This window comes from Triticum aestivum, chromosome 5D, assembly GCF_018294505.1.
Source record: "Triticum aestivum cultivar Chinese Spring chromosome 5D, IWGSC CS RefSeq v2.1, whole genome shotgun sequence".
Classification (NCBI taxonomy): Eukaryota; Viridiplantae; Streptophyta; class Magnoliopsida; order Poales; family Poaceae; genus Triticum; species Triticum aestivum.
The window spans coordinates 552,779,462-552,803,101 of NC_057808.1; the positions used below are offsets into that span (position 1 = coordinate 552,779,462).

Genomic DNA, 23,640 nt, shown 5'->3' on the forward strand with positions numbered 1-23,640 from the left:
GCTATCTTATAATATGAGAAAGAAGTCAAGGGTGAGGAGTGGCAGAAGGGATATGAGGTAGGGAAGAACAAGAAAAAGAAAGTATTGTGTCACAAGCGTAAACAATGGGGACATCTGAGAAAGGACTATCCAGATCTCAATGGTGGGGCAAGTGCTAATGTGGCAACTCATGGTGATGGCTCAGACAACAGTAGTGATGCCCTCGTAGTATCAAACAAGCGGTCAACCAAAGGTGAAGTGTGGATGTTAGATTCGGCTAGCTTTTCATGCGACACCCAATTAGGAGTGGTTCTCTTCGTACAAGTCTGGTGAGTTTGTTTTAGGCTATGTGGGCGATGACACAGATTATTGTGTTGCTGGAGTAGGTGACATCAAAATCAAGATGTTTGAAGGAGTTGAGCGGGTGCTTCGGGGAGTCGGGCATGTGCCGGGGCTACGGAGGAATATAATTTCCCTTGGAGTTCTTCATGATGATTGTATGGTGTTCCGTTGTGGTCGGGATAAGAAGACCATGAAAATCATGGAAGATGAGGTAACCATGATGATTGGAGGGAGGACGGCTTTGCATATTTACAAGTTGTAAGGGAGCACTACTGCAGGTGGAGTCACGGAGAATGGAATTGCGGGAATAGTAGCAAGGTCCCACACAGGTGGTCGGTCTAGGGCAGATTCGTCGAGTAGGTCTTGGTAAGCTACAAAGAAGACAACACAAGTCTGGAGTACATGAAAGTTTGACGCATGCACAAATTCAAGGTGCTGGAGAATATTCACCAAGGTGGAGTTTGTTGAGTTTGTGTCGAATATTGTGTAAGAGTCAGGCTACGTTTGGACTTGGGATTGTGGTGCGGGTAGCATATGTGTAGTGTCGGAGTCGAACACTTTATATCCTTAGCCTCTTATATATGAGGAGGCACCCCAACGTTGTAACACGTGACAGCTAGATAGAGACATGCAAGCAAGGAGGACCCGGCAACATGTGCCGACGCCTAGGTGGCCGATGTTGCAGTATCTTAGGGAACATCGCCCGTAGTCATTTCCTCGGGGAGCAGGCGTGTTTGCCGAACCTCGTTAATAAATCTTGGTGTAGTCATCGTGTTGTGATTTCTTATTCCTCGGTGGTTCGCCTGCATACCTCGGATTTAATTCTAACATTTTTCACATCTGCCCAATGTTCCGTTGTGGGTACTTCCATGAAGCGACTCACTATGCTAACAGAATAGGCCAAGTCCGGACATGTATTTACAAGATACTATAAGCTTCCGACCACGCTCTGTACTCCATTGTATCTACAACAGGTGCTTTACTCTTCTTATTCGGTTCAAGACGAGGTTTCCATTGGAACATCAATTGGATTGCAATCTTTCATGCCACAACTTTCAAGTATCTTCCATGCGTATGGCTCCTGGCATAGTGTGATCCCCTTCGTCTTTTGCTGCACCTTGATCCTGAGGTAGTAACTCAATAGACCTAGATCATCCATCTTGAAAAACTTCTTCATTTGTAACTTGAAGTTTGCAATCACCTCTTCATCTCTTCTCTAATAATCAATAGGTTGTCGACGTAGATGCAAACTAGTAGACGATCTCTTCCTTCACATTGCTTGTATATTGCATGATCTAGTGGGGCTTTCTCAAATAAATAAATAATCAAAGTTCGATCAATCTTGATATTCCATGCCTGAGGGCCTTGCCGTAACACATCCAAGACTTTGTGTATCTTCCGTACCTTCTCCCTCTTTGATGTATCCTGGTGGCTGGTTCACATACACATCTCCTTCTAACTCACTTTTCAGAAACACAGATTTTACATCCATGTGATGTATCTTCCATGATTCTTGATCCACGAGAGCTATGGGTAATCTCACCGATTCCATCCTTGCAACGGGAACGAACACTTCTTCCGAGTCAACACCTTCCTCTTGCACGTGTCCTTTGGCCACTAGCCTCGCCATGTGCGTCACACGTCCTTCACCATCTTTCTTGATCTTAAATTCCCACTTGATCTCTATGGCTTTTTGTTTGTTGGGAAGATCCACGAGCTCCCATACATTGTTGTATTGGATCGATCCCACTTCTCCTTCCATTGCCTGCCGCCAATAATCCTTTGTATTTGCATCCTTAAAGTCCGCCCGTTCCTCGGTGTTTACTAGACACTGTCGCCCACTTCCTTTCACCTTTACCGGATCAATCATCCGAAGAGCTTGTTTTGAATATGAGTGTAACGTCGGTTGTAGATGTGTGGGAATAGGTCATCGTGTCCTTTCTTCCTCCATGGGCAACTGTGTTACCTTGCCGTTCCCACCTCCTCGCGTTGCAGTGGGGCGTCCCTCATGCATTCAGTGAGACAGGAAGGAACCCCTCACTGAAGGGAGCCGCCGGTTGGGCTGGACAAGGCGTGCGGGAAACACCAGCCTTGTTTTCTTTTTTTCGCAATTTTTAGATTTTGCTTTCTTTTTTACTTTTGTTTATACTTCCAAATATTCTAAACAAATATATTACCAAAATCACTCTTCATAAAAACATTTGAAAAATGTTAACCAAGCATTTGAAAAATGTTAAATGTGTATAGAGAAAATGTTTATCACATATAAGAAAAATGTATACAAAAAGTAGAATGTGTATGAAACAATTTAATCATGTATTTAAAAATAGTTAATCAAGCATTTGAAAAAATGTTGAACAAGTGTTTGGAAAATGTTAAGCAAGCATTTGGAAAATGTAAAATGTGTATAGAAAAAATGTTGACTATGTATTAAAAAATGATGGAAACAAATTTGATTATGTATATAAAAATGTTAATCAAGCATTTGAATAAATGTTGAACAAGTATTTGAAAAATGTTAAATATGTATAGAAGAATGTTGACCATGTATTAAAAAATGATGAAATTTTTTTATCTTCTATGTAAAAATGCTGATCAAGCATTTGTAAAAATGTTGAACAAGTATATAAAAATGTTAATCAAGTATTGAAAAATGTTAATTATGTATTGGAAAATGTTGACCATGTATTATAAAATGATGATTTTTTTAATTCATGCATATAAAAATTTTAACCAAGCATTGAAAAAAATGTTGAAAACGTATTTGAAATATCTTGATCAAGCATCTGAAAAATGTTAAACTTGTATAGAATAAATGTTGAGAATGTATTAAAAAATGATGACTTTTAATAATGTATATGAAAAATGTTAATCAAGCATTTGAAAAATTGTTGAATAAGTATTTGAAAAATGTTAATCAACCATTTAGAAAATGTTCAATGTTTATAGATTTTTTTGACCATGTGTTCAAAAAAATTAATATTGCATTTAGAAAACATTAGTCAAGCATTTAGAAAACATTAGTCAAGCATTTGAAAAAATGTTACAATGTGCATTGAAAAAATGTTAATCTTGTATTTGAAATAGATTGATCTAGAATTTAAAACGTGTTAAAAATGTGTATAGAAGAAATGTTGATCATGTATTAGGAAATGTTAAACTTTTAGTTAGAAAATGTTCAACATGTATTAGAAAACAAAATACATTGAAAACAAAATAAATAAATAAAACCCAAAAAGAAACAAAATAAACCAAAAAGAAAAAAATCGAAAAATAAAACCGAAGAAACAATAAAAAAGAATGAAAAAACAAAAATACTGGAGAAGAAAAACAAAAGAAACAAAAAAATGCATTGAAAACTGAAGAAACCAATGGAAAAAACAAAAAATGGAGAATAAAAAAGAAAAGATACAAAAACATGAAAAAACAAAGAAATGGAGAAAAGAAAAGAAAAAAACCAGAAAACAAGTGTAAGACCAGTTCTTTTCTTTCTAGTAGGTTGCGCCCAAGTAGTTTAACATGAACTAGATGTTCGTCCTAGTGGCTATCAGTGCGAGGAAGCAACCTGGAAGTCTCCGGTTGATCACCACGCGCTCCCCATTTTACTCAGATTTTCAAAAAAAAAATCCCTAGTGGGCTGGCCCGATCACAGCAAACGCTTCAGCGAGAGATCGACATAGCTATCGTGGTTGTAGTGGCCGTGCGAGTCAAAACTGCACACGCGGCCCGTCGTGGACTGCTCGGAAATCCTCCAACCAAAAGTTAGGATCCACAGACTCTTCCATCGAAATCACTAATTGAGGAGCACTCCTTGCAAAGAGCACTCCCACTTTTTTAGGTTGTAACAAGCGGCATGATGCATGTATGCCACTTGTCGCAACCTGTGAGTTTTCTCTTTTTTTAGATCCGTTTATTCAAAATGTTTTATCTATTCAACCGTGCGTCCAAATCTTGAACCGTTTGCACCGTTGGATTCTTCGCGTCGAGATCTTCAAAACTAGATCCCATGTTGATAGGTTTTAACGAACTTTTTTTACAAAAAAAAAGACGAAAAACCGAACCGGGAGCACGATTTTTTCCTTTCTGAAAGAGGCACGGCCGTGCCTCTGGCTAAATCACAACCGTGCCTCTGGCGGAAGCAAAACCGTGCCTCTCGCGGAAGGAAAAAAAACAAAAAACGCGTTTTTTCCGTTTCCGAGAGGCATGACCATGCCTCTCGCGAAAGCACAACCGTGCCTCTCGCGAAAGGAAAAAAATAGAAAATGTGTTTTTTCCGTTTCCGAGAGGCATGACCGTGCCTCTCGCGAAAGCACAACCGTGCCTCTCACGAAAGCACAACCGTGCCTCTCGCGAAAGCAAAACCATGCCTCTTGCGGAAAGAAAAGAAAAACAAAAAACGTGTTTTTCCCGTTTTCCGAGAGGCTCGGTCATGCCTCTCGTGAAAGTAGAATTGTGCCTCTCGTGAAAGAAAAAAACATAAAATGTATTTTTTTTTCATTTTCGAGAGGTATGGTCGTGCCTCTCGTGAAAGCAAAATCATGCCTCTAGCGAAAGAAAAAACATAAAACACGTTTTTTTTTTCGTTTCCGCCTAGTTCCATTACTGCGCTGCATCCCAAGCTCCCCGCTGGACCAGGCTTTGATCCTATAGACGCTGGGCCATCTGGCCTTTCTTGCGTGCTCCCAAGGCCCATGTGTGGGCTACGTCCCTTGCCTAGGCAGCCAGGCACACCATGTGCACATGCACCCCTAAAAAAACGTGCACATGCAACGTGCCTTTTGGGATCGAATCGTGGTGAGGCTATGTGGTCTTCACTCGTGCATGCTGTCGTGTTGCTCAACGCTATGTACGTGCCTTGCTCAGCTGGTAAAAGTGGCACGTCATGCTTTATGTAGTGGTCTTCCGGCGCCACCAAATCGCCTAGTTCTAGCGCGACCACATCATCATGCATTGTGTTGTGGACTTCTGACGTCACGTTTTTATTTGGACTCAAAACTTTCGTGTCACTTTTGCGGCTGCATACGGGCCTCTCCTCCAGTCAATCAGCATAAAGATTGCTTCTCCATGGTCGAGCCCATGTCATCCTCGCTGCATTTGCTCCAGCAAAGGTAGCATTTATGTCCATAACATTGTCGTAAGCCACGGAATCACCCCGCGTCTGTACCATCGACATGAGTTTCCGAAGGCTAACTTTTCCTTGCACGAGCGAGACAATTTCTTTAGACGACACATGAAGAATTGGATCCTTCTCGTCCATGAGTTTTCTCATCAACATCATGTCTCCATCATCGTCATCATTGGCCATGAGCGCTCTTTGCTTTGGTGCTTCCTCGCAGTCCGCCTTGAAGTGACCGAGGATTCCACAGTTATGACACCTCGCTTTTCGGATGTCAATCTTTCTTCTCGGTGGTGGTGCAGCCTCGTTGTCTTACTCGGCAAAATTCTTTCATCGGTTACGCGTTCGTGCGAGTGCGTGCTTCCGGCCGGTTGGCCGTTGTGTGGGTACGCGTGCTGTTTTGTGTTGCTTTCGGCTACTACGACACCTGATCGATCAAGAGCAAGACTAGCTAGAGGAAGCTAGCTTTGCACTACAGGTGGACGATCAGATCATGTCGGCTCGCTTCTTTTTTCTTCGTCGTTCCTTGCCGCGTATCGCCGTCGCCCGAAAGTATTGGGCGACGGATTGATGAGAAGGAGCCCTTTGATTCCCACGGCCATGTCCTGATGTCCAAGTGTCATTTGAGGTGTGGGGGAGCTAAAACCTCAAGAGCAACTCAAAAAGGGTCACAATTTGCAAGAAGACACTAACAATGATTTGTTTTTCGATGGCTTTGATGCATCTTCTTTTATGCATAGCGTCTGCCACAGTTCTCGTGGCTCTAACAATAGTAGAGAATAGAGATCGAGAGGAATACGTCGAGAGCCACATCCTCAACCGTTGCACCATCCATCCATTTGTCGGTCTGGAAAAAAACATTTTCTACCATGTCAGCTGACGACCTGCCTAGCTTGCGGACCAGATCAAACCGCCATGACCTCGTCAGATCCACAAACTCCATCTCGGTGTTGCTCCTCCCGCGCAGTGACCTAAAACGTCTTTAAAAAAGAGGTGAAAGGAGAACCAGCAATATGCCACGGCCCCTGCATATTCTCAGGTTATAGCACGACTGCACGACATATTCACGTACGCTGTGTAATCTACAGAAGAGAGAGCAACAAAGCTTATATAGTGACTTCTCGAGAAATCTAACAACGTCGTCTGGGTGGTGTAGTTGGTTATCACGTTAGTCTCACACACTAAAGGTCCCCAGTTCGAACCTGGGCTCAGACACTTCAGCTTTTTTTATTCCTCTTCCCATTTGACAAATTGCACTTAATCTATTCTAGCAAACTTTGCTTCACATTTTGAACGAAACTGTGGTAATGCTAGATGATACTGTGCGTTTGTTCAGGAAAGAATTGGAGATGGGCATTGGACAAAAATTGTTGGAAAATAGCACAACTCATGCTAAATAACTTCCACCATATTTGCTTCGCGTTTCTAACATGCAAATCTAGGCTCAGGCATTTATTTGCTTTTCACTATTTTCTGTAAAGTTTGTATCATTTTCCTTTCACTATGTGTAGTCTCCAGTGGTCATATCTATTTTAACTTCCATCCGATTTTGCTTCACATTTTCAACGATAACATAGTCTGCTATATGTCTCTGATCCAGGACGTTAGTCAAAATTTGCTTTTAAGTGCATAAAATTCCTGATGTTTAAGAAGAAGAAAAAGGTCGCCTTGTAGACAAGACCGTTCCTATGTTTAGAATTGGAGACAAAACCTCCACAAAAGTAAAAAAAATGCACACAATAAAATAACACGCATAGCTGTAGGGAAAAGAGCCACGAGACTGTTGCTATGTACCTTTGCTAGAAAGCCATACAACCTTGTGCTTCATGGAAATGGTGCAAAATAACGAGCACCGGTCATTATTTTGTCGCAGTGAACCTCCAGGTATAGCTCATTGCTTGGGATATGAGTTTCTGACTATGTAGAAGAAAGATAGAAGAGAATTAGGCTGGACTAGATATACATATTATACTCCCTGCATTGCCTTTCATTAAACAATTAATCATACAACATTGTGATGGGGTCATGGCAATACTGAGGTCCCCGAATCATGATGTAATGGGAGCTAATTTGAAGCGACTAATATTTGCGAAGGAATTTTAGTAGTGTGGCAATGTTTGATCTGATGTTCAACAATTTACTGCTTATTTCTTCACCGTGGTGCTTCAGTTTCTTGGTAGTTGACGGTATCATTTTTTTTTTTTGCAGCGTATGGCTGTTGTTGCCCATGGTGAACTCATTAGTCTAGGCAGTCCATGCCTCCGGTGAGGAGATCTAGGAGATGGCAGCGCGAACTACACAAGGTAGGCGACCTTGACTAGCGTTGCGTTCTTGTGTGTTCATTTGGAATATAATATGTTATGTTTCCTTCATGTCTCGCACTAATTAGCCACCACCAAAAAAAAGATCATACCGATGATGGCATGATCTTCGAGTATTCTTAACTAACCCCACTAGTAGAAAAGGGGGCTTTTGTCCCGGTTGGTAAGGGCCTTTAGTCCCGGTTTAATGCCTCCCCTCTTTAGTCCCGGTTCTTACACGAACCGGGACTAAAGGCCGTCCACGTGGACGCAGCCTGGAAAATTTTATGATATTTTTTTTGAAAAAAAAATTTGCGAATTTTTTTATTTTTAAATTTCTGAATTATTTTAACCTCTAATCTCTAATCACCACCCCTCATCACTGCTCAATTTATCCTCTAATCTCTAATCACCCCTCATCATTCCAAATCATCTAACTTCCCGGACGGTCACCCATCCTCTCACTACTCCAGCCTGAGCACGCTTAACTTCCGGGTTCTATTCTCCCTCGTTTCCAAGTCTACACTTGTTGTTTTCCTGACAATAGTAAGATGTCAATTCTATTAACCCTCAGGAATTTAGCTTGAGCATGAAGTGACACATTTCACTGTTTGAGTTTGAAACTATTGTTTTAAAAAACAATGATTATTTAGTAACACTAATATTTCTGGAATAATTAGTTTGACCATTGTTTGACCACTGTTTGACCACAGTTTGACCAGATTTGACCAAAATTCAAAAAAACTAAAATAATTATTTAGTAACACTAATATTCTAGAATAATTAGTTTGACCATTGTTTGACCACAATTTGAAATTTTTTGAATTTTTTTGCCTCTCCAGATCTTAAAAGCCCCGTATCTTTTTTCTGTTAGGTTTTTGAGGTTTTTGAGGATTTTTGCCTCTCCAGATCTTAAAAGCCCCTGTTAAATTCGGATGTAACTTTTCGAGTAGATGATTTTTCATATAAAAAACTTTTTCATCCGAGTTCGTATGCAAAAGTTATGCCCATTTTAAGAAATTCCAGAGAGATTTTGCAAATAAAGTCGAAATTCATATTTGTTAATTTTCCCAACAACTAGACCACATATCACATGGGAAACTTATTTTATTTTATTTTTTTGACATTTCCATCATTTTCTTTTGTTTTTTCTAAAACTGAAAAGGCGGTCCAGGGGGGGGTGTGTTAGAGTTTGATGGGCCCTTTAGTACCGGTTCGTGCCATGAACCGGTACTATTGCCTCAAAGCCCATTAGTACCGGTTGGTGGCACCAACCGGGACTAAAGGACTAACCTTTAGTCCCGGTTGGTGCCACCAACCGATACTAATGGGCATCGCACCCTTTAGTCCCGGTTCGTGGCACCAACCGGGACTAAAGGGCCCAGGTGAACTGGGACTAATGCCTTAGCCGCACGAACCGGGACCAATGCTCACATTAGTCCCGGTTCGTGACTGAACCGGGACTAATGTGAATATTGCCCTGTGACGAAAGCCCTGTTTTGTACTAGTGCCCTAACCACACCTTTTGTTTATGCCATCGTACATGATGTTGATCTTCCAATAGTCTTAACTAAGCCTAAGCAGGGTGCAGTAGACTCAAGGCAGGGCAATTAGTTGATTGATCTACATATTTTTTCCATTGAGAAACACCCAGCGAGGATGCTGGTGCAGCATTGTCAAGGATTTTTCCAGCCACAGAATGTCGGTTCTTGGTTCATCCAACTTCATGAAACCGATATGGTTCACCAATGATGGGATCCTCGATAGTGATCAGCAATGGAATCCTGGTAATCATCGACACTCTCTCCCACATACCACTCCCTTCTATCCGGAGCATCATTTTACATTACTCCTCATCCTGTTTGTTTGGATAAAGTGAGGATTTCATGTTTTCTTTTACCTGTTTGATATGTCCTTTCACTAATTTTGCTTAATGTGCTATTAGATTTCTACAACTGGAACAAAGTGTATGTGTGCTACTGCGACATGGCTTTGATTTCTGGGGATGAGGAAGGTCAAGTGCAGGTGATTATTTTGAATCCAGGTACATTGCCCTTATTTTTGTTGCTTGAAATATGTTTTGTTGGTGATGATGTAGGATGGAAGTTCACATTACTTCATAGGGTTGTGCATCTTGAAGGGGTTATTGATGAGCTCTTTGAAAAGGGACGTGCCAATGCTACACAGGTCGTACCTAAGTTATTGAGTTTAGATTGTATTTCTACACAATTCAGGCCTGCTTTACGGGCTGTTCTAACTTGTGGTCTAGCCATGATACTACACTGCAATGATTTTAGTGCAAGATTTTCTCAAGATGTTTCAACTAAATGCCTTGCTGATGCAGGATTTTTTTTCTTGACGTGTAAGAATCTTGAAAGTAGATGTAATCCACTAGCATGGTACGAGAACTAATGTAGTATCACTTTTTGTTTGGCAAAAAGGACATATCTCGAGAAAGGTCCTTTTGGTTTGTCTATGATGGTGTTGTTTAGCTCTAGGTTAGTCGTTGGACTTGCTTTGAACTTTAAAAGCCATTCCTTGTGTTATAATCAAGTCTTCTGATCACCTTTTTATCCTTTGTGCTTATGTAAGACTGAGCCGGCATATCATCTTGAAATTTACGAAGTCACCGTAGACACCTCGTCATCAACGGGAACGTCTCCTCCCACTGAATGCGCATCGCCAGAAATCCTGAAATAAATCCAGAAATAAATGCGAACACTAGGACTTCAACCCTGGTGGGTTGGGGATACCACAGTCCCTCTAACCATCCTATGTACCTTTGCTAGAAAGCCATAAAACCTTGGGCTTGCTATATCCATCATGGTAATGTTTGATTTCAGCACAATGTTGGTTAATATGCTCTACAAAATAATGCACAATCACGGACCAGTAACAATTGTACATGGAAGAACCAAAATATACTGATAGAGTCATACAATAAACCTTGCGCTTTTTAGTGATCCTAGTACCAGGTGCATGACGGTTGTACGAGTTCTTCACTCGAACTGGCATACCACCTTCCCTAACTGGTCGCATAGATTGGGGATGCAAAACCTAATAGTAGGTGGAAGTATTTGTGTGAGCGCGATATAATACTTGAACAATACTTGCTAAATCAACAAGATTCACTCCCTCTCGCCCCTCTCGTGTTCTCGCCCCCCCCCCACGTAGGCGACCGAGGGGCCCCAACTCTACCCTCTGGTCCCTCCTCCTTCTCCTCCGTCGCCACAGCACGCGCCGGTGCCCGGTGGCGGCGGTGATAATCCTCCCTCTCACAGGTCGCCGAGTGGCACGGGGCGCCCGGACTCGTGAGGGCACGACGCCGATCTGGACCACGGTGGCGTGGCGGCCAGCCGGCGTCCCAGCGGGGCTGGTGCTGCAACTCCCGATCTGGGGCGGAAGGCCCTGGATCCGGGGCAGCGGCACCCATGGTATGGCCTTCCTGTTCGGTGGTGCGATGGGGCGGGCGGGCGGCCGGGGGTCCGATCCATTGGCCGGCGATCCACCGGCAGGTTGGTGCCACGGCTTGCTGCCCCGGCGGCCAACGGCGCATATCTGCTTCTTCCACCAGTCCCTGCTACGTGCACTGTGTCTCACTGGACATGTCCATGCTGCTAGCCGGTCACCGGGTTGGGGCGGAGCGGGAGGTGGGGGTCTGGATTGGGATAATTCCCTGGTCGGCTACTGCCGGGCGCGACAGTGATGATGCCTAAGGGCGTCGATTTTCTTCTTGGAGACGTCATTCGAGTCCGCCCTACCTCTTCCCATCTCACTGCTGCTCGGGTGAAAACCCTAACTATGGTAGGCGGCGACATCGCTCATGGCGTCGTGCCCTTCTTGAAGGCGTATCCATCATCATTCGTGGGCAGTTGCAGATGGCGCGCCCCTCTTCCTCCAGGGGCATCTGTTCCGGGGAAAACCCGAGATCTGGATCTCCTGGGTCGAATGATGATGGAGACTATGGTCCCATTCTCCCTCCTAAGGGCATTGATTTGGAGCAAAGGTTCACTGGAGGGGCAAACAGGTGGAGCGGTGTTACATCAACCGCATTGAAGACAACGAGCCTCGGTGGCGTGGAGCAGTGGAGTATCAGCATTGGACGCGGTTTGATGGACACGCGCAAGCTAGTGGCGCTGTCTGGCTTCGTGGTGATGTCCGACGGCAGATGGGACGGATAAGATCTATGCAATGATCCCTCTTGAAGATGGGATGGCGGAAGATGGTGGCGGCGAATCCTATAGAGTGCGTGCGCATGCGGTGCGCATTGTGGGATGCCTAGACCAGTTAGTACTCTCAGCTTACCAGGCGGGTGGCTTCTTGAGGCCACTGGATTAGATGGTGTCATTTGATGCGGTCATGACACATCTTTATACTTGTAGGTCTAGCGACTTTGTTCGTCTCGAAGGCGGCTTTGGTGTTGATCTTTGTATTCATTTTGCCAGACTCTGGTGAATAAATTAATAAAGATGGTTGCATGCATCATTTTCATGCAGAGGCCGAAGGTAATCCTCTTTTTCAAAGAAAAAAAAAGTATCACAAGTAACTCCAATAACCCATATAACGAAAAGAAGTTATCAGTGTTGTAAAGGTCCCTTCCTACACAGCGAAACCCCTGAACTACAAAACAAACTAATTTTGAAAAGCCAAGAATGGGAGAATAAACATATAATAGCATTTTCTAGGTTAAAGGTGCAACATGCAAACTTCTACTATTCAGTCAACAAGTAAATAAACTGCGAGGAATACATGTACACCAAAATAAGCAAGTCCAACTGCCTCATCAAAAGTCAAGTAAGGTACTGGCACCACATTTGCATAAGTATTTGGATCACATATCAACACACCATCTACATCCTTCCAAACCTGTTGTAAATCTAAAAATTGAGTTACAAACCGCAAAATTGCAAAATTGCATAGATGCACTATAAGTCAACCACCCATTATTCATGCTACAACCGTCATTCACGGCATCGTACACGGGCCCTAGCCTCGCGGCTTGCACAGGACCACACACATGCACTGGGCAAGCTATGTGCATATGCAACTCTGGGGGGCAGTGCCCCCCCCCCCCCAGCTTTGGACCAAACTGTGAAGATTTTTTTGGGTGATATTTTTTGCATTTGCACCCTTAAACACTCATGTGTTTAGCCTTGGCCCAGCAGTTTCTACCTGCCTAATGCCTTCTTCAGCTCGTCGTCCTTAAATGGTTTCTTCCTGTTGTGGTTCCACGGTGTCGCCGCCGCCTCGACCACACCAAACTTACTGAGCTTTAGTTGTGGTAGGTTTGTGGCGCCACCAACCAAGGTATTGTAATTGTTGTTGAATCCTAGTTGTGTGGTGTCTGAGAGGACTTCGGCTCTTCCATCTGTCAGCTTGAACAACTTCCCTTCGAAGTTGATGAAGGCGAAGACATACGGTGTCGTTGCAGACGGAAATCTTGGGGGCAGCCCCGCCCTTGCCTGCCAACTCCTCTTCAGCCCACCATGGTGGAGGCTGGTTGTCCTTGGTCAGCTTGACTAGTAGCACGGGCGTTGTTTGACCTTCTCCGGATATGGGCCAAATAGCTTGGCATGCATAGTCGACATGAACGTCGTGTATGAGTCGGACAGAACATTGAACTTCATCACTTCTTAAGGGCTACAATCAAAAGAAAAATAAATAAAAGCGAGTTATATAATTATAATATTAAAGCGATACTAACAAAAGAATGTGATCGGGTAGAAAATGGTAAGATGTCTTATGGGAGAAAGGAAGGAGGACCACGAACTTGAGTAGAAAATGCAAAATAAGATACAGTTTTGCTAAAGCACATCTAGATGTGCTCCAAGTATTGCACATCTAAATTCGATATTAGCAGGAGTTTTAGAATAGCTCTCGGTTGAACCTATTGAGCATCATCTAAGAGATAAGAGGAGGTAAGAGCATAATTCAATCCTAGCTGTTGATTGGTCGGGGCAATTCTGATCATACAAATATGGTAAGTACAACAAAAATATAAGCCGTCGAGCACTGTAGTCTGTAGCTCTTTCTGACATTGCTCCGTTACACAAAGGGAGAGCATATATAGGACTAGAAGAGGCAAGGAAATTCACATGTGGGTTGTGTCATTTTCATCATCACCAAACGTTGTTTGTCAAACTTGTGTTAGCAGAGTATGAGATGAGTATATTAAACTTCTGTCACATGTGGGTTGTGTCATTTTCATCTAAACTAATTATATTCTGCATTTAAGCTTGTTGCTTTGTTAGAGCGGCACAAAGTATGAGATGAGTATGGTAGAGTTATTCACCCTAGCAGTAAGCAGAGCGTGTTCATGTTGATAGTTTGAAGCAGGGGACTCCTGCATGTAAATAAAGCAAAATTCTCAAAACCTTGGCTTGCAGCTATGCATTTACTTGTGATGAACAGAGAGCAAGGGCCATTCAGTGAATGCGGTTGCAGGGAAACACCATGATAACAGGTCCATCATTGGCGACCTCGGCAAACGGGCCTATCAGCATGAGGCAGCCAAGAACCTGGTAAGGACGACAAGGCGGAGAATCTTTAGTGTCTCCTGCCAGTGACACTTAGGGCGGCTTGTCCAACTATGACTCTATTTATATAGTTATATTTTGAATCACCAAACAAAAGAGTCTGGGTGGTGTAGTTGGTTATCACGTTAGTCTCACACACTAAAGGTCCCCAGTTCGAACCTGGGCTCAGACAACTATTTTTTCTTCCCTTTTTTTGTCCCGATTTGCTGTTGCACTTAGAAATACATTCTTACGGTAGAACTATCTATTTTTACCTTCTACCATAGTTTGCTTGACATTTGGAACACGCGTTTGTTCTGGAACATTTGATAAAACTGGTGATGGAGAACTGGAGATGCGCGTTGTTGGACCAAAAGAGTTGTAAAATACCACAACTCATGCTAAAATAACTTTCCACCATATTTGCTTCACATTTCTAACATTCAAACCTAGGCTCAGGCATTTATTTGCTTTTCACTATTTTCAGTGAAGTTTGTATCGTTTTGTTTTGTAATTTATTTCCTTTTCATTATTTTCAGTAAAGTTCGTATCGTTTCGTTTTGTACATGTATGTATAGTCTCCTGTAGTACCCGAAAAAACAAAAAAATAAAGGCCTCCAGTACTCATATGCTGTATGTTTTTAACATCCATCAGATTTTGCTTCACATTTTCAACAAACTAATAATCTGCTATCTGGAACAAAAAAGTGCAGAAAGTCCCAAAATTCATTTTTATGCCACTTTGCATCACACCTGATGCAGTCTTCAGCTTCTCCTTTTTCTTTCCTTTCTGTGTCTCTAAGAATCAGTGAGCTTGCAGTCCTGCAAGCTTTTCACCTTTATTTACAGGTAATACCTCAACGAATGCACCTTCTATAGTCCAGACATATACTCCCTGGGTAGAATCATATATAAAATGCATTATGATGCAGATTCAGTGGCAAGCAATCTGCCCCGCAACACCAATGTGACGACTTGTCAGATTTACAAGTCCATCCACAAAAACAGTGCCCACGCTCACAATGCCGTAGATATCAAAAACAAAACAAGAATTATTCGCTGATATAAATAGAAGGATACAATACACATACTATATGGTAGAAGACACCCAAGGAGTGCACTACAGACCTCCAATGGTTAAGTTCAGCAAGTAGCACGCCTGACACAATCACATACATTGATTGGGCTAGCTACCATATGCTAGCACTCCAAGAATCATGCTAACTATAACACTGCTCATTCTTACAACACCGATGATAACTATAATACCACTCTTACAACACCAATGAATCAGCTCAGGTGGCCTAAATAATCTGGGACGAATCGCCATCTAAACCAAAGAACGGCACGACCGTAGCTGGAAACAGAAAAAGGCGACGTCGACTAGTTTCCATTGATAGCACCATTAGAGCTTACTAGGACTGGGACCCTGTTCTGTGCAAGATCCGCTTCCTCGACTTCTGACAAGAAACCGTTCTCGAAGAATGCTGAGTGGAGGGCTTGCACGCACTGCTTCGCCTCGCTGTCATTGACCACCAAGGAGATGTTCACCTGCTTATATGCATAGTTAGAAACCGCTGCCCTTTGCCATGTGTAGAAAACAAAGTTCGTTCCATTTTGGCAAAGGGGGTATTATTACCTTGGACGCCCCTTGCGAAATCATCTGAACATTAACACCATTTCTGCGTAGAACGTTGAACGCCTGGCATGTAGCGGTGAATGTAAATGATATGATGCAAAATGATCAACTGAAGCACTTCAAAATTCTGGTTGGCATTCTAATGCATTACCACATCATGCAGTATGTTAGGATAAAGTTTCATCAGCTGCTGAGAGTACCATGTGTAGTCATACCTTCTCAAGAATCAGAGACGATCTCTGCACGTTCCCTATCAGGGAAATGATTGATCTGTGCTGTAGGAGATGAACAACCGCAATCTTTTCAAGTTCTTCAACTACATTATCAAGCTCCTGCCACATCATCACAACAAAACAATGAAACAGGAGCATTGATAAAAAAACACAGCAGTGGGGCAGTGCCAAGCAGTATTGTTGGCTGAGAACTGAACATAAAAGTGGAATAAGGTCCCAGGTTTTTACCTGCTGGATCAATTCACGACTCCAAAGTTTTGATGGATCCAGTGTCAATGATATGCTGACTTCACTAGTAGCCACAGAATCAACAGAGATACCCAAATCTTCAAATATAGAGAAGACCTGCGCAGAAATGATATAGTAAGAAAACACATGTAACTGTAGGAAAAAGGAGCCACAAGCCTGTTGCTATATTTACCTTTGCAGAGAAGACCTGCATAGAAAGTCAAAAACGGCGTACAATAAAAGAAAGCGTATAGCTATAGGGAAAGAGAGCCACAAGACTATTGTTGTTTACCTTTGCTAGAAAGCCATACTGTCCGAGCATCCTTGTGCTCACTATATCCAGCATGGTAATATTTGATTTCAGGACAATGCTGGTTAATATGCTCTGCAAAATAATGTCCAATCAGGGATCAGTAGCAATTTCACATAGAAGAATCAGAATATACTGACACAGTCACGTAACAAACCTTGCGCATATCTCTTGTTTTAGTGATCACAGTGCCAGGTGCATGACGGTTATATGAGTTCTTCACTCGAACTGGGATACCACCTTCCCTAGCTGGTCGCATGGATTGGGGATGCAAAACCTAATAGTTGGTGGAAGTATTTGTGCAAGTGTTATACAATGGTAGAACAATACTTGCTAAATCACCTAGTAACACAAGAAACACATATAACAAAGAGTATCAATGCTGTAAAGGTCCCTGCTTACACAGCCAACCCCATGAACCACAAAACTAACTAATTTTGAAATGCCAAGAATTGAGAATAAACATATAGTAGCATTTTCTAAGGTAATAAGATGCAACAGCGAAGCTTCCACTATTCAGTCAACAAGTAAATAAACAAGGAATACCTGTGCACCAAAATAAGCAAGTTCAGCCGCCTCATCAAAAGTCAAGTAAGGTACTGGTACCGCGTTTGCATAAATATTTGGATCACACGTCAACACACCGTCTACATCCTTCCAAACCTGTTCCAGATTTAAAAATTTAAGTTACAACCCACAGCACAGCAAATATAGCATATGCACTACAACTCCACCCATTATCTGTAGCTTTTAAGTTTATTTGGTTAAACATCTGGACAACTTAGCAGCGGAAGCATAGTTAACCAAATCCAAATACAAAGCTTTTGGATGCAGCTTTTGAATTACCTTTCACCAGGTAATTCAAATATACCACTGATAGAAAACAAACCTGGATTTCTCTTAACCCCAAGGCTTTGCCAATGGTTGTAGCGGTCAAGTCACTGCCGCCCCTTCCTAACGTTGTGACCGCACATGATTTCCATCCCTGTTATTTGTATGGGCATGATTATAACCACAAACAAAGCAAAATGCTCTTGTGCATGAATTACATAATGTTACAAACCTTCCCAAGGAAACCAGTCACTACAGGAATAGCAGGGTCATCAATCCAATCTCCATGTAGCCTCTTTGCAACAGCAGGATAAGTTGCTTCGAGAATATCGGCATTTGTGAAATCGTCAGTGGTTATAAAGCCAAGATCAAAAGCATCATACTGCAAACAAGAAAAATAATAGTTAAGATATTGTTCGAATGAAATATCGTTGTTATTTGTGGAACATGTCTAATTACAGGTAGTTGTGAAATTCATTACAAATTCCAACCCAATGTCACATAGTTGTGGGCTAAAGCAACTTCCGTCAGCAATATAGGCATCCACATGCACTAGGGCATAGCCAGAAGGTTTAACTGCAGTAGTGTATAGAAGAACAGATTTAACTCTCGGTCATACCCTGCTAATATGAGATGCAAACTTCCCACCTTTCTCAGCTCCCTCACACTTGGATATACCCCCAGGGAGCTGACTACTTTCCATAGTTTGGATAGCCAAGTGGCGGACACCGGACAGGCATACTACAGGTTTTTTCGCAACCAAGCTGTGGGCTATCATCATATCTACTAACAGCATACTGCATGTGCTTGACACAGCACAGCTAGTTCACACGTTGCATGGCTGGGACCTTTTGGTGGTTCATGGAAGCAATGTTGCCGTATCGCGGTACAATTAATCAACTTGACGCAATTAGTTTCACCAGTCAACTAGAAGCAGAAGCAAAAGAATGTATATATACAAGGAAAGACTCACGAGACTGTCAACGATATTCCTATAACCTATTCATTTTTCCATGTTAGCGAGATACTAATAACCCCTTCTGGAAATATTCTGTCTAATTGCATTACTTTCAACAGGTCCAAACATTTATGCCGCAAAACAAAGTTGTAACCAAACTACTAAATTGTTGCTTGCTAGATTACCTGTCGTGCCTTCTTCCCAAGTTTATTCAAATATGCAGCAAATATTCTTGTAGACATGCATTCACCAAAGGATACAAGGTAATCTCGTGTCCTAAGAGTCAGCTCTTTCATCATAGCAACACCCTTAAGCAGTTGCTCCAATTCGTCCAAAAAACCTGTTCGATTGAACAGTTAAAATGTGTTGTTTGTATAGTACTACAGAAGACACTTTCGTGAAAGACAAAATGAATGTAAAGTGTTGAATTAGCCCAAAAGATGCAAGGCAACAAACAATGGATAATTGCTAAAGAATCAATTACCACAGCTTGTGCTGGTGTTATGAGTAAGGATCAAGCATACCACACTTCAGATTGTCTGAATTTTACGTGTTGGGGAACACATCAAGTATGGGACTCAGGAACATTTCACTTGTTCTATATCTTCCACATTAGTCATGAAGGGGTATGTGCGTGAATTGAAATCTGCATGCCACACTTGCTGTGTTTACATTAATTTAATGTATTATGTAGATTGTAGAAGATAAAAATTATATATTAACAAGAGCTTGTTCGACAGGGAAATTTGCGATGCATTGTGAGACTGATTGAACATCATTGTTTCAGACTAATTTGTTCAGCTGTACACTGAGGTCAATGTATTAAATAGTGTCATCCAATTGAGGGGGAAAAGTTAAACCAACTATGGTCTAACCACTAATCTATAGAATACAAAAGCTGTCCCTATTGAATATAGAACAAAAAGGGTGAAAAGGATGTGAATGGATGACAATGACCTCCAGGCTTCTCACCATCATATATAATTTAAAGGGAAAATGGGTGTATGCATGTTCATTTACACCCCACCATCGAAAATGGTGGCACACCACAAAAGAAAAAATAGAACAGTTTTGTGCAGCTAAAGGAAAAAAGGTTGTCCCCATTAGGATAAGAGAGCTGCTTAAGCAGGTCGGACCCTTACTTACTGTACATAAAAAAACTTGGTGTTGATTGATTCTCACTTCATAAGCAAAAAATGCGGACACAGCTGCGGTACTAATAGATCCTTCTAGGCCTTTTAATAAGGTATGGTCTGTATATTTTGGGCCACCAGGACCTCAAAAATGGGAAACATTCTGCTGACACTCAAAATATATATTCACTGGCTTAATAATTTAAATTGTCAGCATTAACTTGATATTATGAAAATGGGTGAGGTGGGCATTGGGTAATTCTATGAACCAAAACCTTGTTGTTCATCGAAGATCATGATCCCAGAGTGACAGGAATATTTACAGAGCTTTCAGCACAGGGAGATGGTCAGATAAACAGAAAGATGTACGTACTACAAAATCAGTTGCAAGCCAAAACAGAAGTCTTGCTTAATCTGAAAACACACAGAACAGACATATTCAGCAGAAAGATTCAGCTACTTTATGGAATTACTGATGCACCGCAAGTGGCGAAAGGCGAGTTTACTTGCTTATCATTCGGTGGGTGGATCTCTAACTAGGAAAGAAGAAAAAGGCATGACTTGGAGAATTCCATATTAGTTTTTACAGAACAAGTATTGACTTTGAGCCAACATCTGAAAGGGGAAAGCAACAGCGACATACCTGAAACAATGGAGCTATCTAGTCCAAGCTCATCGATGGTCCTGAGCAGAGCAAACCAAGGAACACTCAAACCAGACTTGCAAGCAACAGGGGACGGCAAGATGACAAAATCAATACGCACCTGAGATGGAGCTCCTTGATGACGGCGAGCTCGTTGATTTCCGACGCCTTGGGGGCGCCGCAGCTCACCGCCTTCTCTCCGGCCTGCACAATCCCGCAGCCAAGCACATTCAGCACGGCCAAAGAAGTCGAATTTCGGCGAGCGGAAAATGGAGAATAGCGGTGGTACCAGGAGAAGGTTGTTGGTGGTCTTGCCCATGGCGGAGAGGACGACGACGGGCCTCTCCTCGGGGAAGCTGAGGATGAGGTCGGCCATCTCCCGCATCCGCGCGGCAGACGACACCGATGAGCCGCCGAACTTCATCACGACGGTGAACCCGGCCGCATCCGCCGCCTCGCCCTTCTTGAGCGTGGCCGCCGTCGCGGCCGCCCCGCCCCCGCTCTGGCAGCGGAGCACCAGCCCCCTCCGGGCACAGCATTGCCCTCCCGGCCTGGCGGCCGCGCACAAGGATGCCCTCTCCCTCCCGAGCCTGGAGGCGGAGACGGCCGTCGGAGAATCCCACGCGACCGCCGCGAGACGCAGCGCGGCCACCATCTCTCACCTGCGCGGGATCCGGATCCCTCCTCTCCTCTTGTCCTCCCTTCTCTTCCTGGCCACGCCGGAGAAGAAGAGTGGCGGCGAGCAGAGGAGTGGCGGCGATGGGGGTGGAAGCGCGGTGGGGATGGATGGATCGATGGAGGGGAGAGAGGGTTTATAACAACGGGAGCGGAAACGGACGGCGGGGATGACCCGCGACCGGTGGGCGGGGGGCAAATGGAAAAAGCTTGACGGCTCCTCGTCCATGCGGCCGGACGCAGAAACTCGTGGACGCCGCGGTTCGGGCGGGCCGGGCCCGCGTGGAAGCGACGGAGGCGTCCACGGCTTACGACCTCAAGTCAATGGCTCCTACTACACGATAAACGATATGATACGGTACATTTTTTTTTTCGTCCATATGATACTAGTACATTGATTGGTTCATTGGTTGCTTGATTATAAAGAGATTTTGTGTGACCTATGTCTACGGGAGTTGTAGCCGGGTATCCAGATTCATTTTTTTCGGTTTATTTTCGCCTCACCTTCTTTCACTGGCTTATTTTCAACTCACCTCGCACAACCTCTCCTACTGAATTTTTCTCTATATCATTACAAAATCAAATCCCATTAAAGGGTGAGACCTTGTTTTGTGCTTACTTTTGTCAGGTGTTGATTCAATTCAATCACGTAAATAATAGTTAATTAAGAATTTAAAAATCATACCATGTATGTGAGATAACCTTATACTAAAATGCAGTTATAATATTTTTCTCGACAACCTTCCAATGTGTTGCCATTTATTATTATCATTATCTCTACTATTAATGAGAATCGCAACTTTCTTAATACAACAAAAATAACATATTTTTTTATTATCTTATCAAATCACATATATTTTCTTATCTTACCAAATCACATATATCTAAACTGTTAAAGGGAATTGGTGAGCCAGTACAAATGGTTTATTTTTGCATCCATGGTATTTTCGCCTTCACCTTATAGCACCACCTCCATGCTGGTTTTTTCTGCCTTGCACACTCCCAACAATTTTTCGCAACTGAAACCCCACTTTTTGTTTTTTCATACTAATGTTTCGACCTTCCCTCTTAATACTGTGGATCAGAACTTTCCTTACCTTGATATATGGGTTTCATTGATGGCCTTGTCTTTCCATGCGGGTGCACGTGATCTCATTTATGTATCAATTACGTTTATGATCTTTTCTTAATAAATGGTATATTATTTATATATTATATTTTGGACTAACCTATTAATTTAGTGCCTAGTGACAGTTCCTGTTTTTTTTGCTTGTTTTTGTTTTTGCAGAAAATCAATACCTAGGAAGGTCCAAACACGATACAAATTTTTTGATGATTTTTTATGGACTAGAAGGAACCCAGGAAGCTTTGGGAGACGCTGGGAAGAGGCACGAAGCTCACAAGGACAGGTGGCGCGCCCTGGGGAGGCGCGCCACCTAGGCTTGTGGGGCCCACGTGCAGCGTTTTGACCCAATTCCACGGCCATAAATTCCTGTAAATACCGAAACCATCCGTCGTTCTTCAAAGAGACTTTTATCACCGTCTCAAGCCTCTGTTCCGAAGATATCCCATCTATAACCCTATTATGTAGTTCCGCCGGAGGGGTAAGCCATTGGAGGAGGCCTCTTCATTAACCTTGCTGCCTCAATGATGATGTGTGAGTAATTCTTTTAGGACCTATGGGTCCATAGTGCTAGTTGGATGATTTTTCTCTCTCTTTTGGATATTCAATGTCATACTCGTCTTCGAGATCAATCTGATGTAATTCTTATGGTGTCTTTGTTGGGATCCGATGAGTTGTTGATTTATGATCAGATTGTTCATTGGATTTTATTGAATCTCTTGAAGTTTCTTTATTGTATAATTGAGAAGCTATGTATGCTTTCAGATCTATTTGTCTTCTCTGGCCAAGAAAGATGGGTAGTTCCTCATAAGGAGTGGTGCATATTAGTGGGTTCAATCTCACGGTGCTCTAATCCACTGACAGAAAGGACGAAGACATGTATTGTATTTGTTGGGGAATGCAGTATTTCAAAAAAATTCCTACGATCACGCAAGATCTATCTAGGAGATGCATAACAACAAGAGGGGAGAGTGTGTCTACATACCCTCGTAGGCCGAAAGCGGAAGCGTTTAGTAACGCGGTTGATGTAGTCGAACGTCTTCACGATCCAACAGATCCAAGTACCGAACGTACGGCACCTCCGTGTTCAGCACACGTTCAGCACGATGACGTCCCTCGAGCTCTTGATCCAGTTGAGGACGAGGGAGAGTTCCGTCAGCACGACGGCGTGGCGATGGTGATGATGAAGTTACCCGCGCAGGGCTTCGCCTAAGCACTACGACAATATGACCGAGGTGTGTAACTGTGGAGGGGGGCACCGCACACGGCTAAGAGAAGACTTGGTGTGCCTTTGGGGTGCCCCCTCCCACGTATATAAAGGAGGGGGGAGGACGAGGCTGGCTAAAGGGGGGCGTGCCAAAGGGGGGAGTCCTACTTCGACTCCCGGTCCAAGTAGGATTCGCCCCCCTCCCTTTCCTATTCCAACAAGGGGAAGAAGGGAAGGAGAGGGACAGGGAAAGGAAGGGGGGTCGCGCCCCCTCCCCCTAGTCCAATTCGGACTGCCCTTGGGGGGGCGCCACCTTGTGGCCTTCCCTCTCCTACTCCCTTATGGCCCATTAGGGCCCATAACTTCCCGGGGGGTTCCGGTAACCCCTCGGTTCCCCGATAAATATCC

At 43.2% G+C, this 23,640-nt stretch overlaps 1 protein-coding gene and 2 non-coding genes across 3 annotated transcripts; 2 read left to right on the forward strand and 1 right to left on the reverse strand.

The window, feature by feature from the left end:
* Positions 1-6,578: 6,578 nt before the first annotated feature.
* On the forward strand, positions 6,579-6,652 carry TRNAV-CAC (transfer RNA valine (anticodon CAC)). The gene has a single exon. It is a non-coding gene; the product is annotated as a tRNA-Val (tRNA).
* A 7,719-nt stretch (positions 6,653-14,371) lies between these two features.
* TRNAV-CAC (transfer RNA valine (anticodon CAC)) lies at positions 14,372-14,445 on the forward strand. The gene has a single exon. It is a non-coding gene; the product is annotated as a tRNA-Val (tRNA).
* Positions 14,446-15,286: 841 nt separating this feature from the next.
* On the reverse strand, positions 15,287-21,262 carry LOC123123794 (aspartokinase 1, chloroplastic). Its single transcript, XM_044544414.1, has 13 exons — positions 20,517-21,262; positions 20,349-20,431; positions 20,228-20,268; positions 18,637-18,791; positions 17,726-17,875; positions 17,552-17,647; positions 17,209-17,325; positions 16,820-16,939; positions 16,645-16,737; positions 16,353-16,469; positions 16,107-16,223; positions 15,892-15,954; positions 15,287-15,803 (listed from the first exon to the last, which is right to left on the reverse strand). Exons 1-13 carry the CDS (start codon positions 20,880-20,882, stop codon positions 15,636-15,638), a joined length of 1,686 nt encoding a protein of 561 aa, XP_044400349.1. The 5' UTR covers positions 20,883-21,262; the 3' UTR covers positions 15,287-15,635.
* Between the last annotated feature and the right edge of the window lie 2,378 nt (positions 21,263-23,640).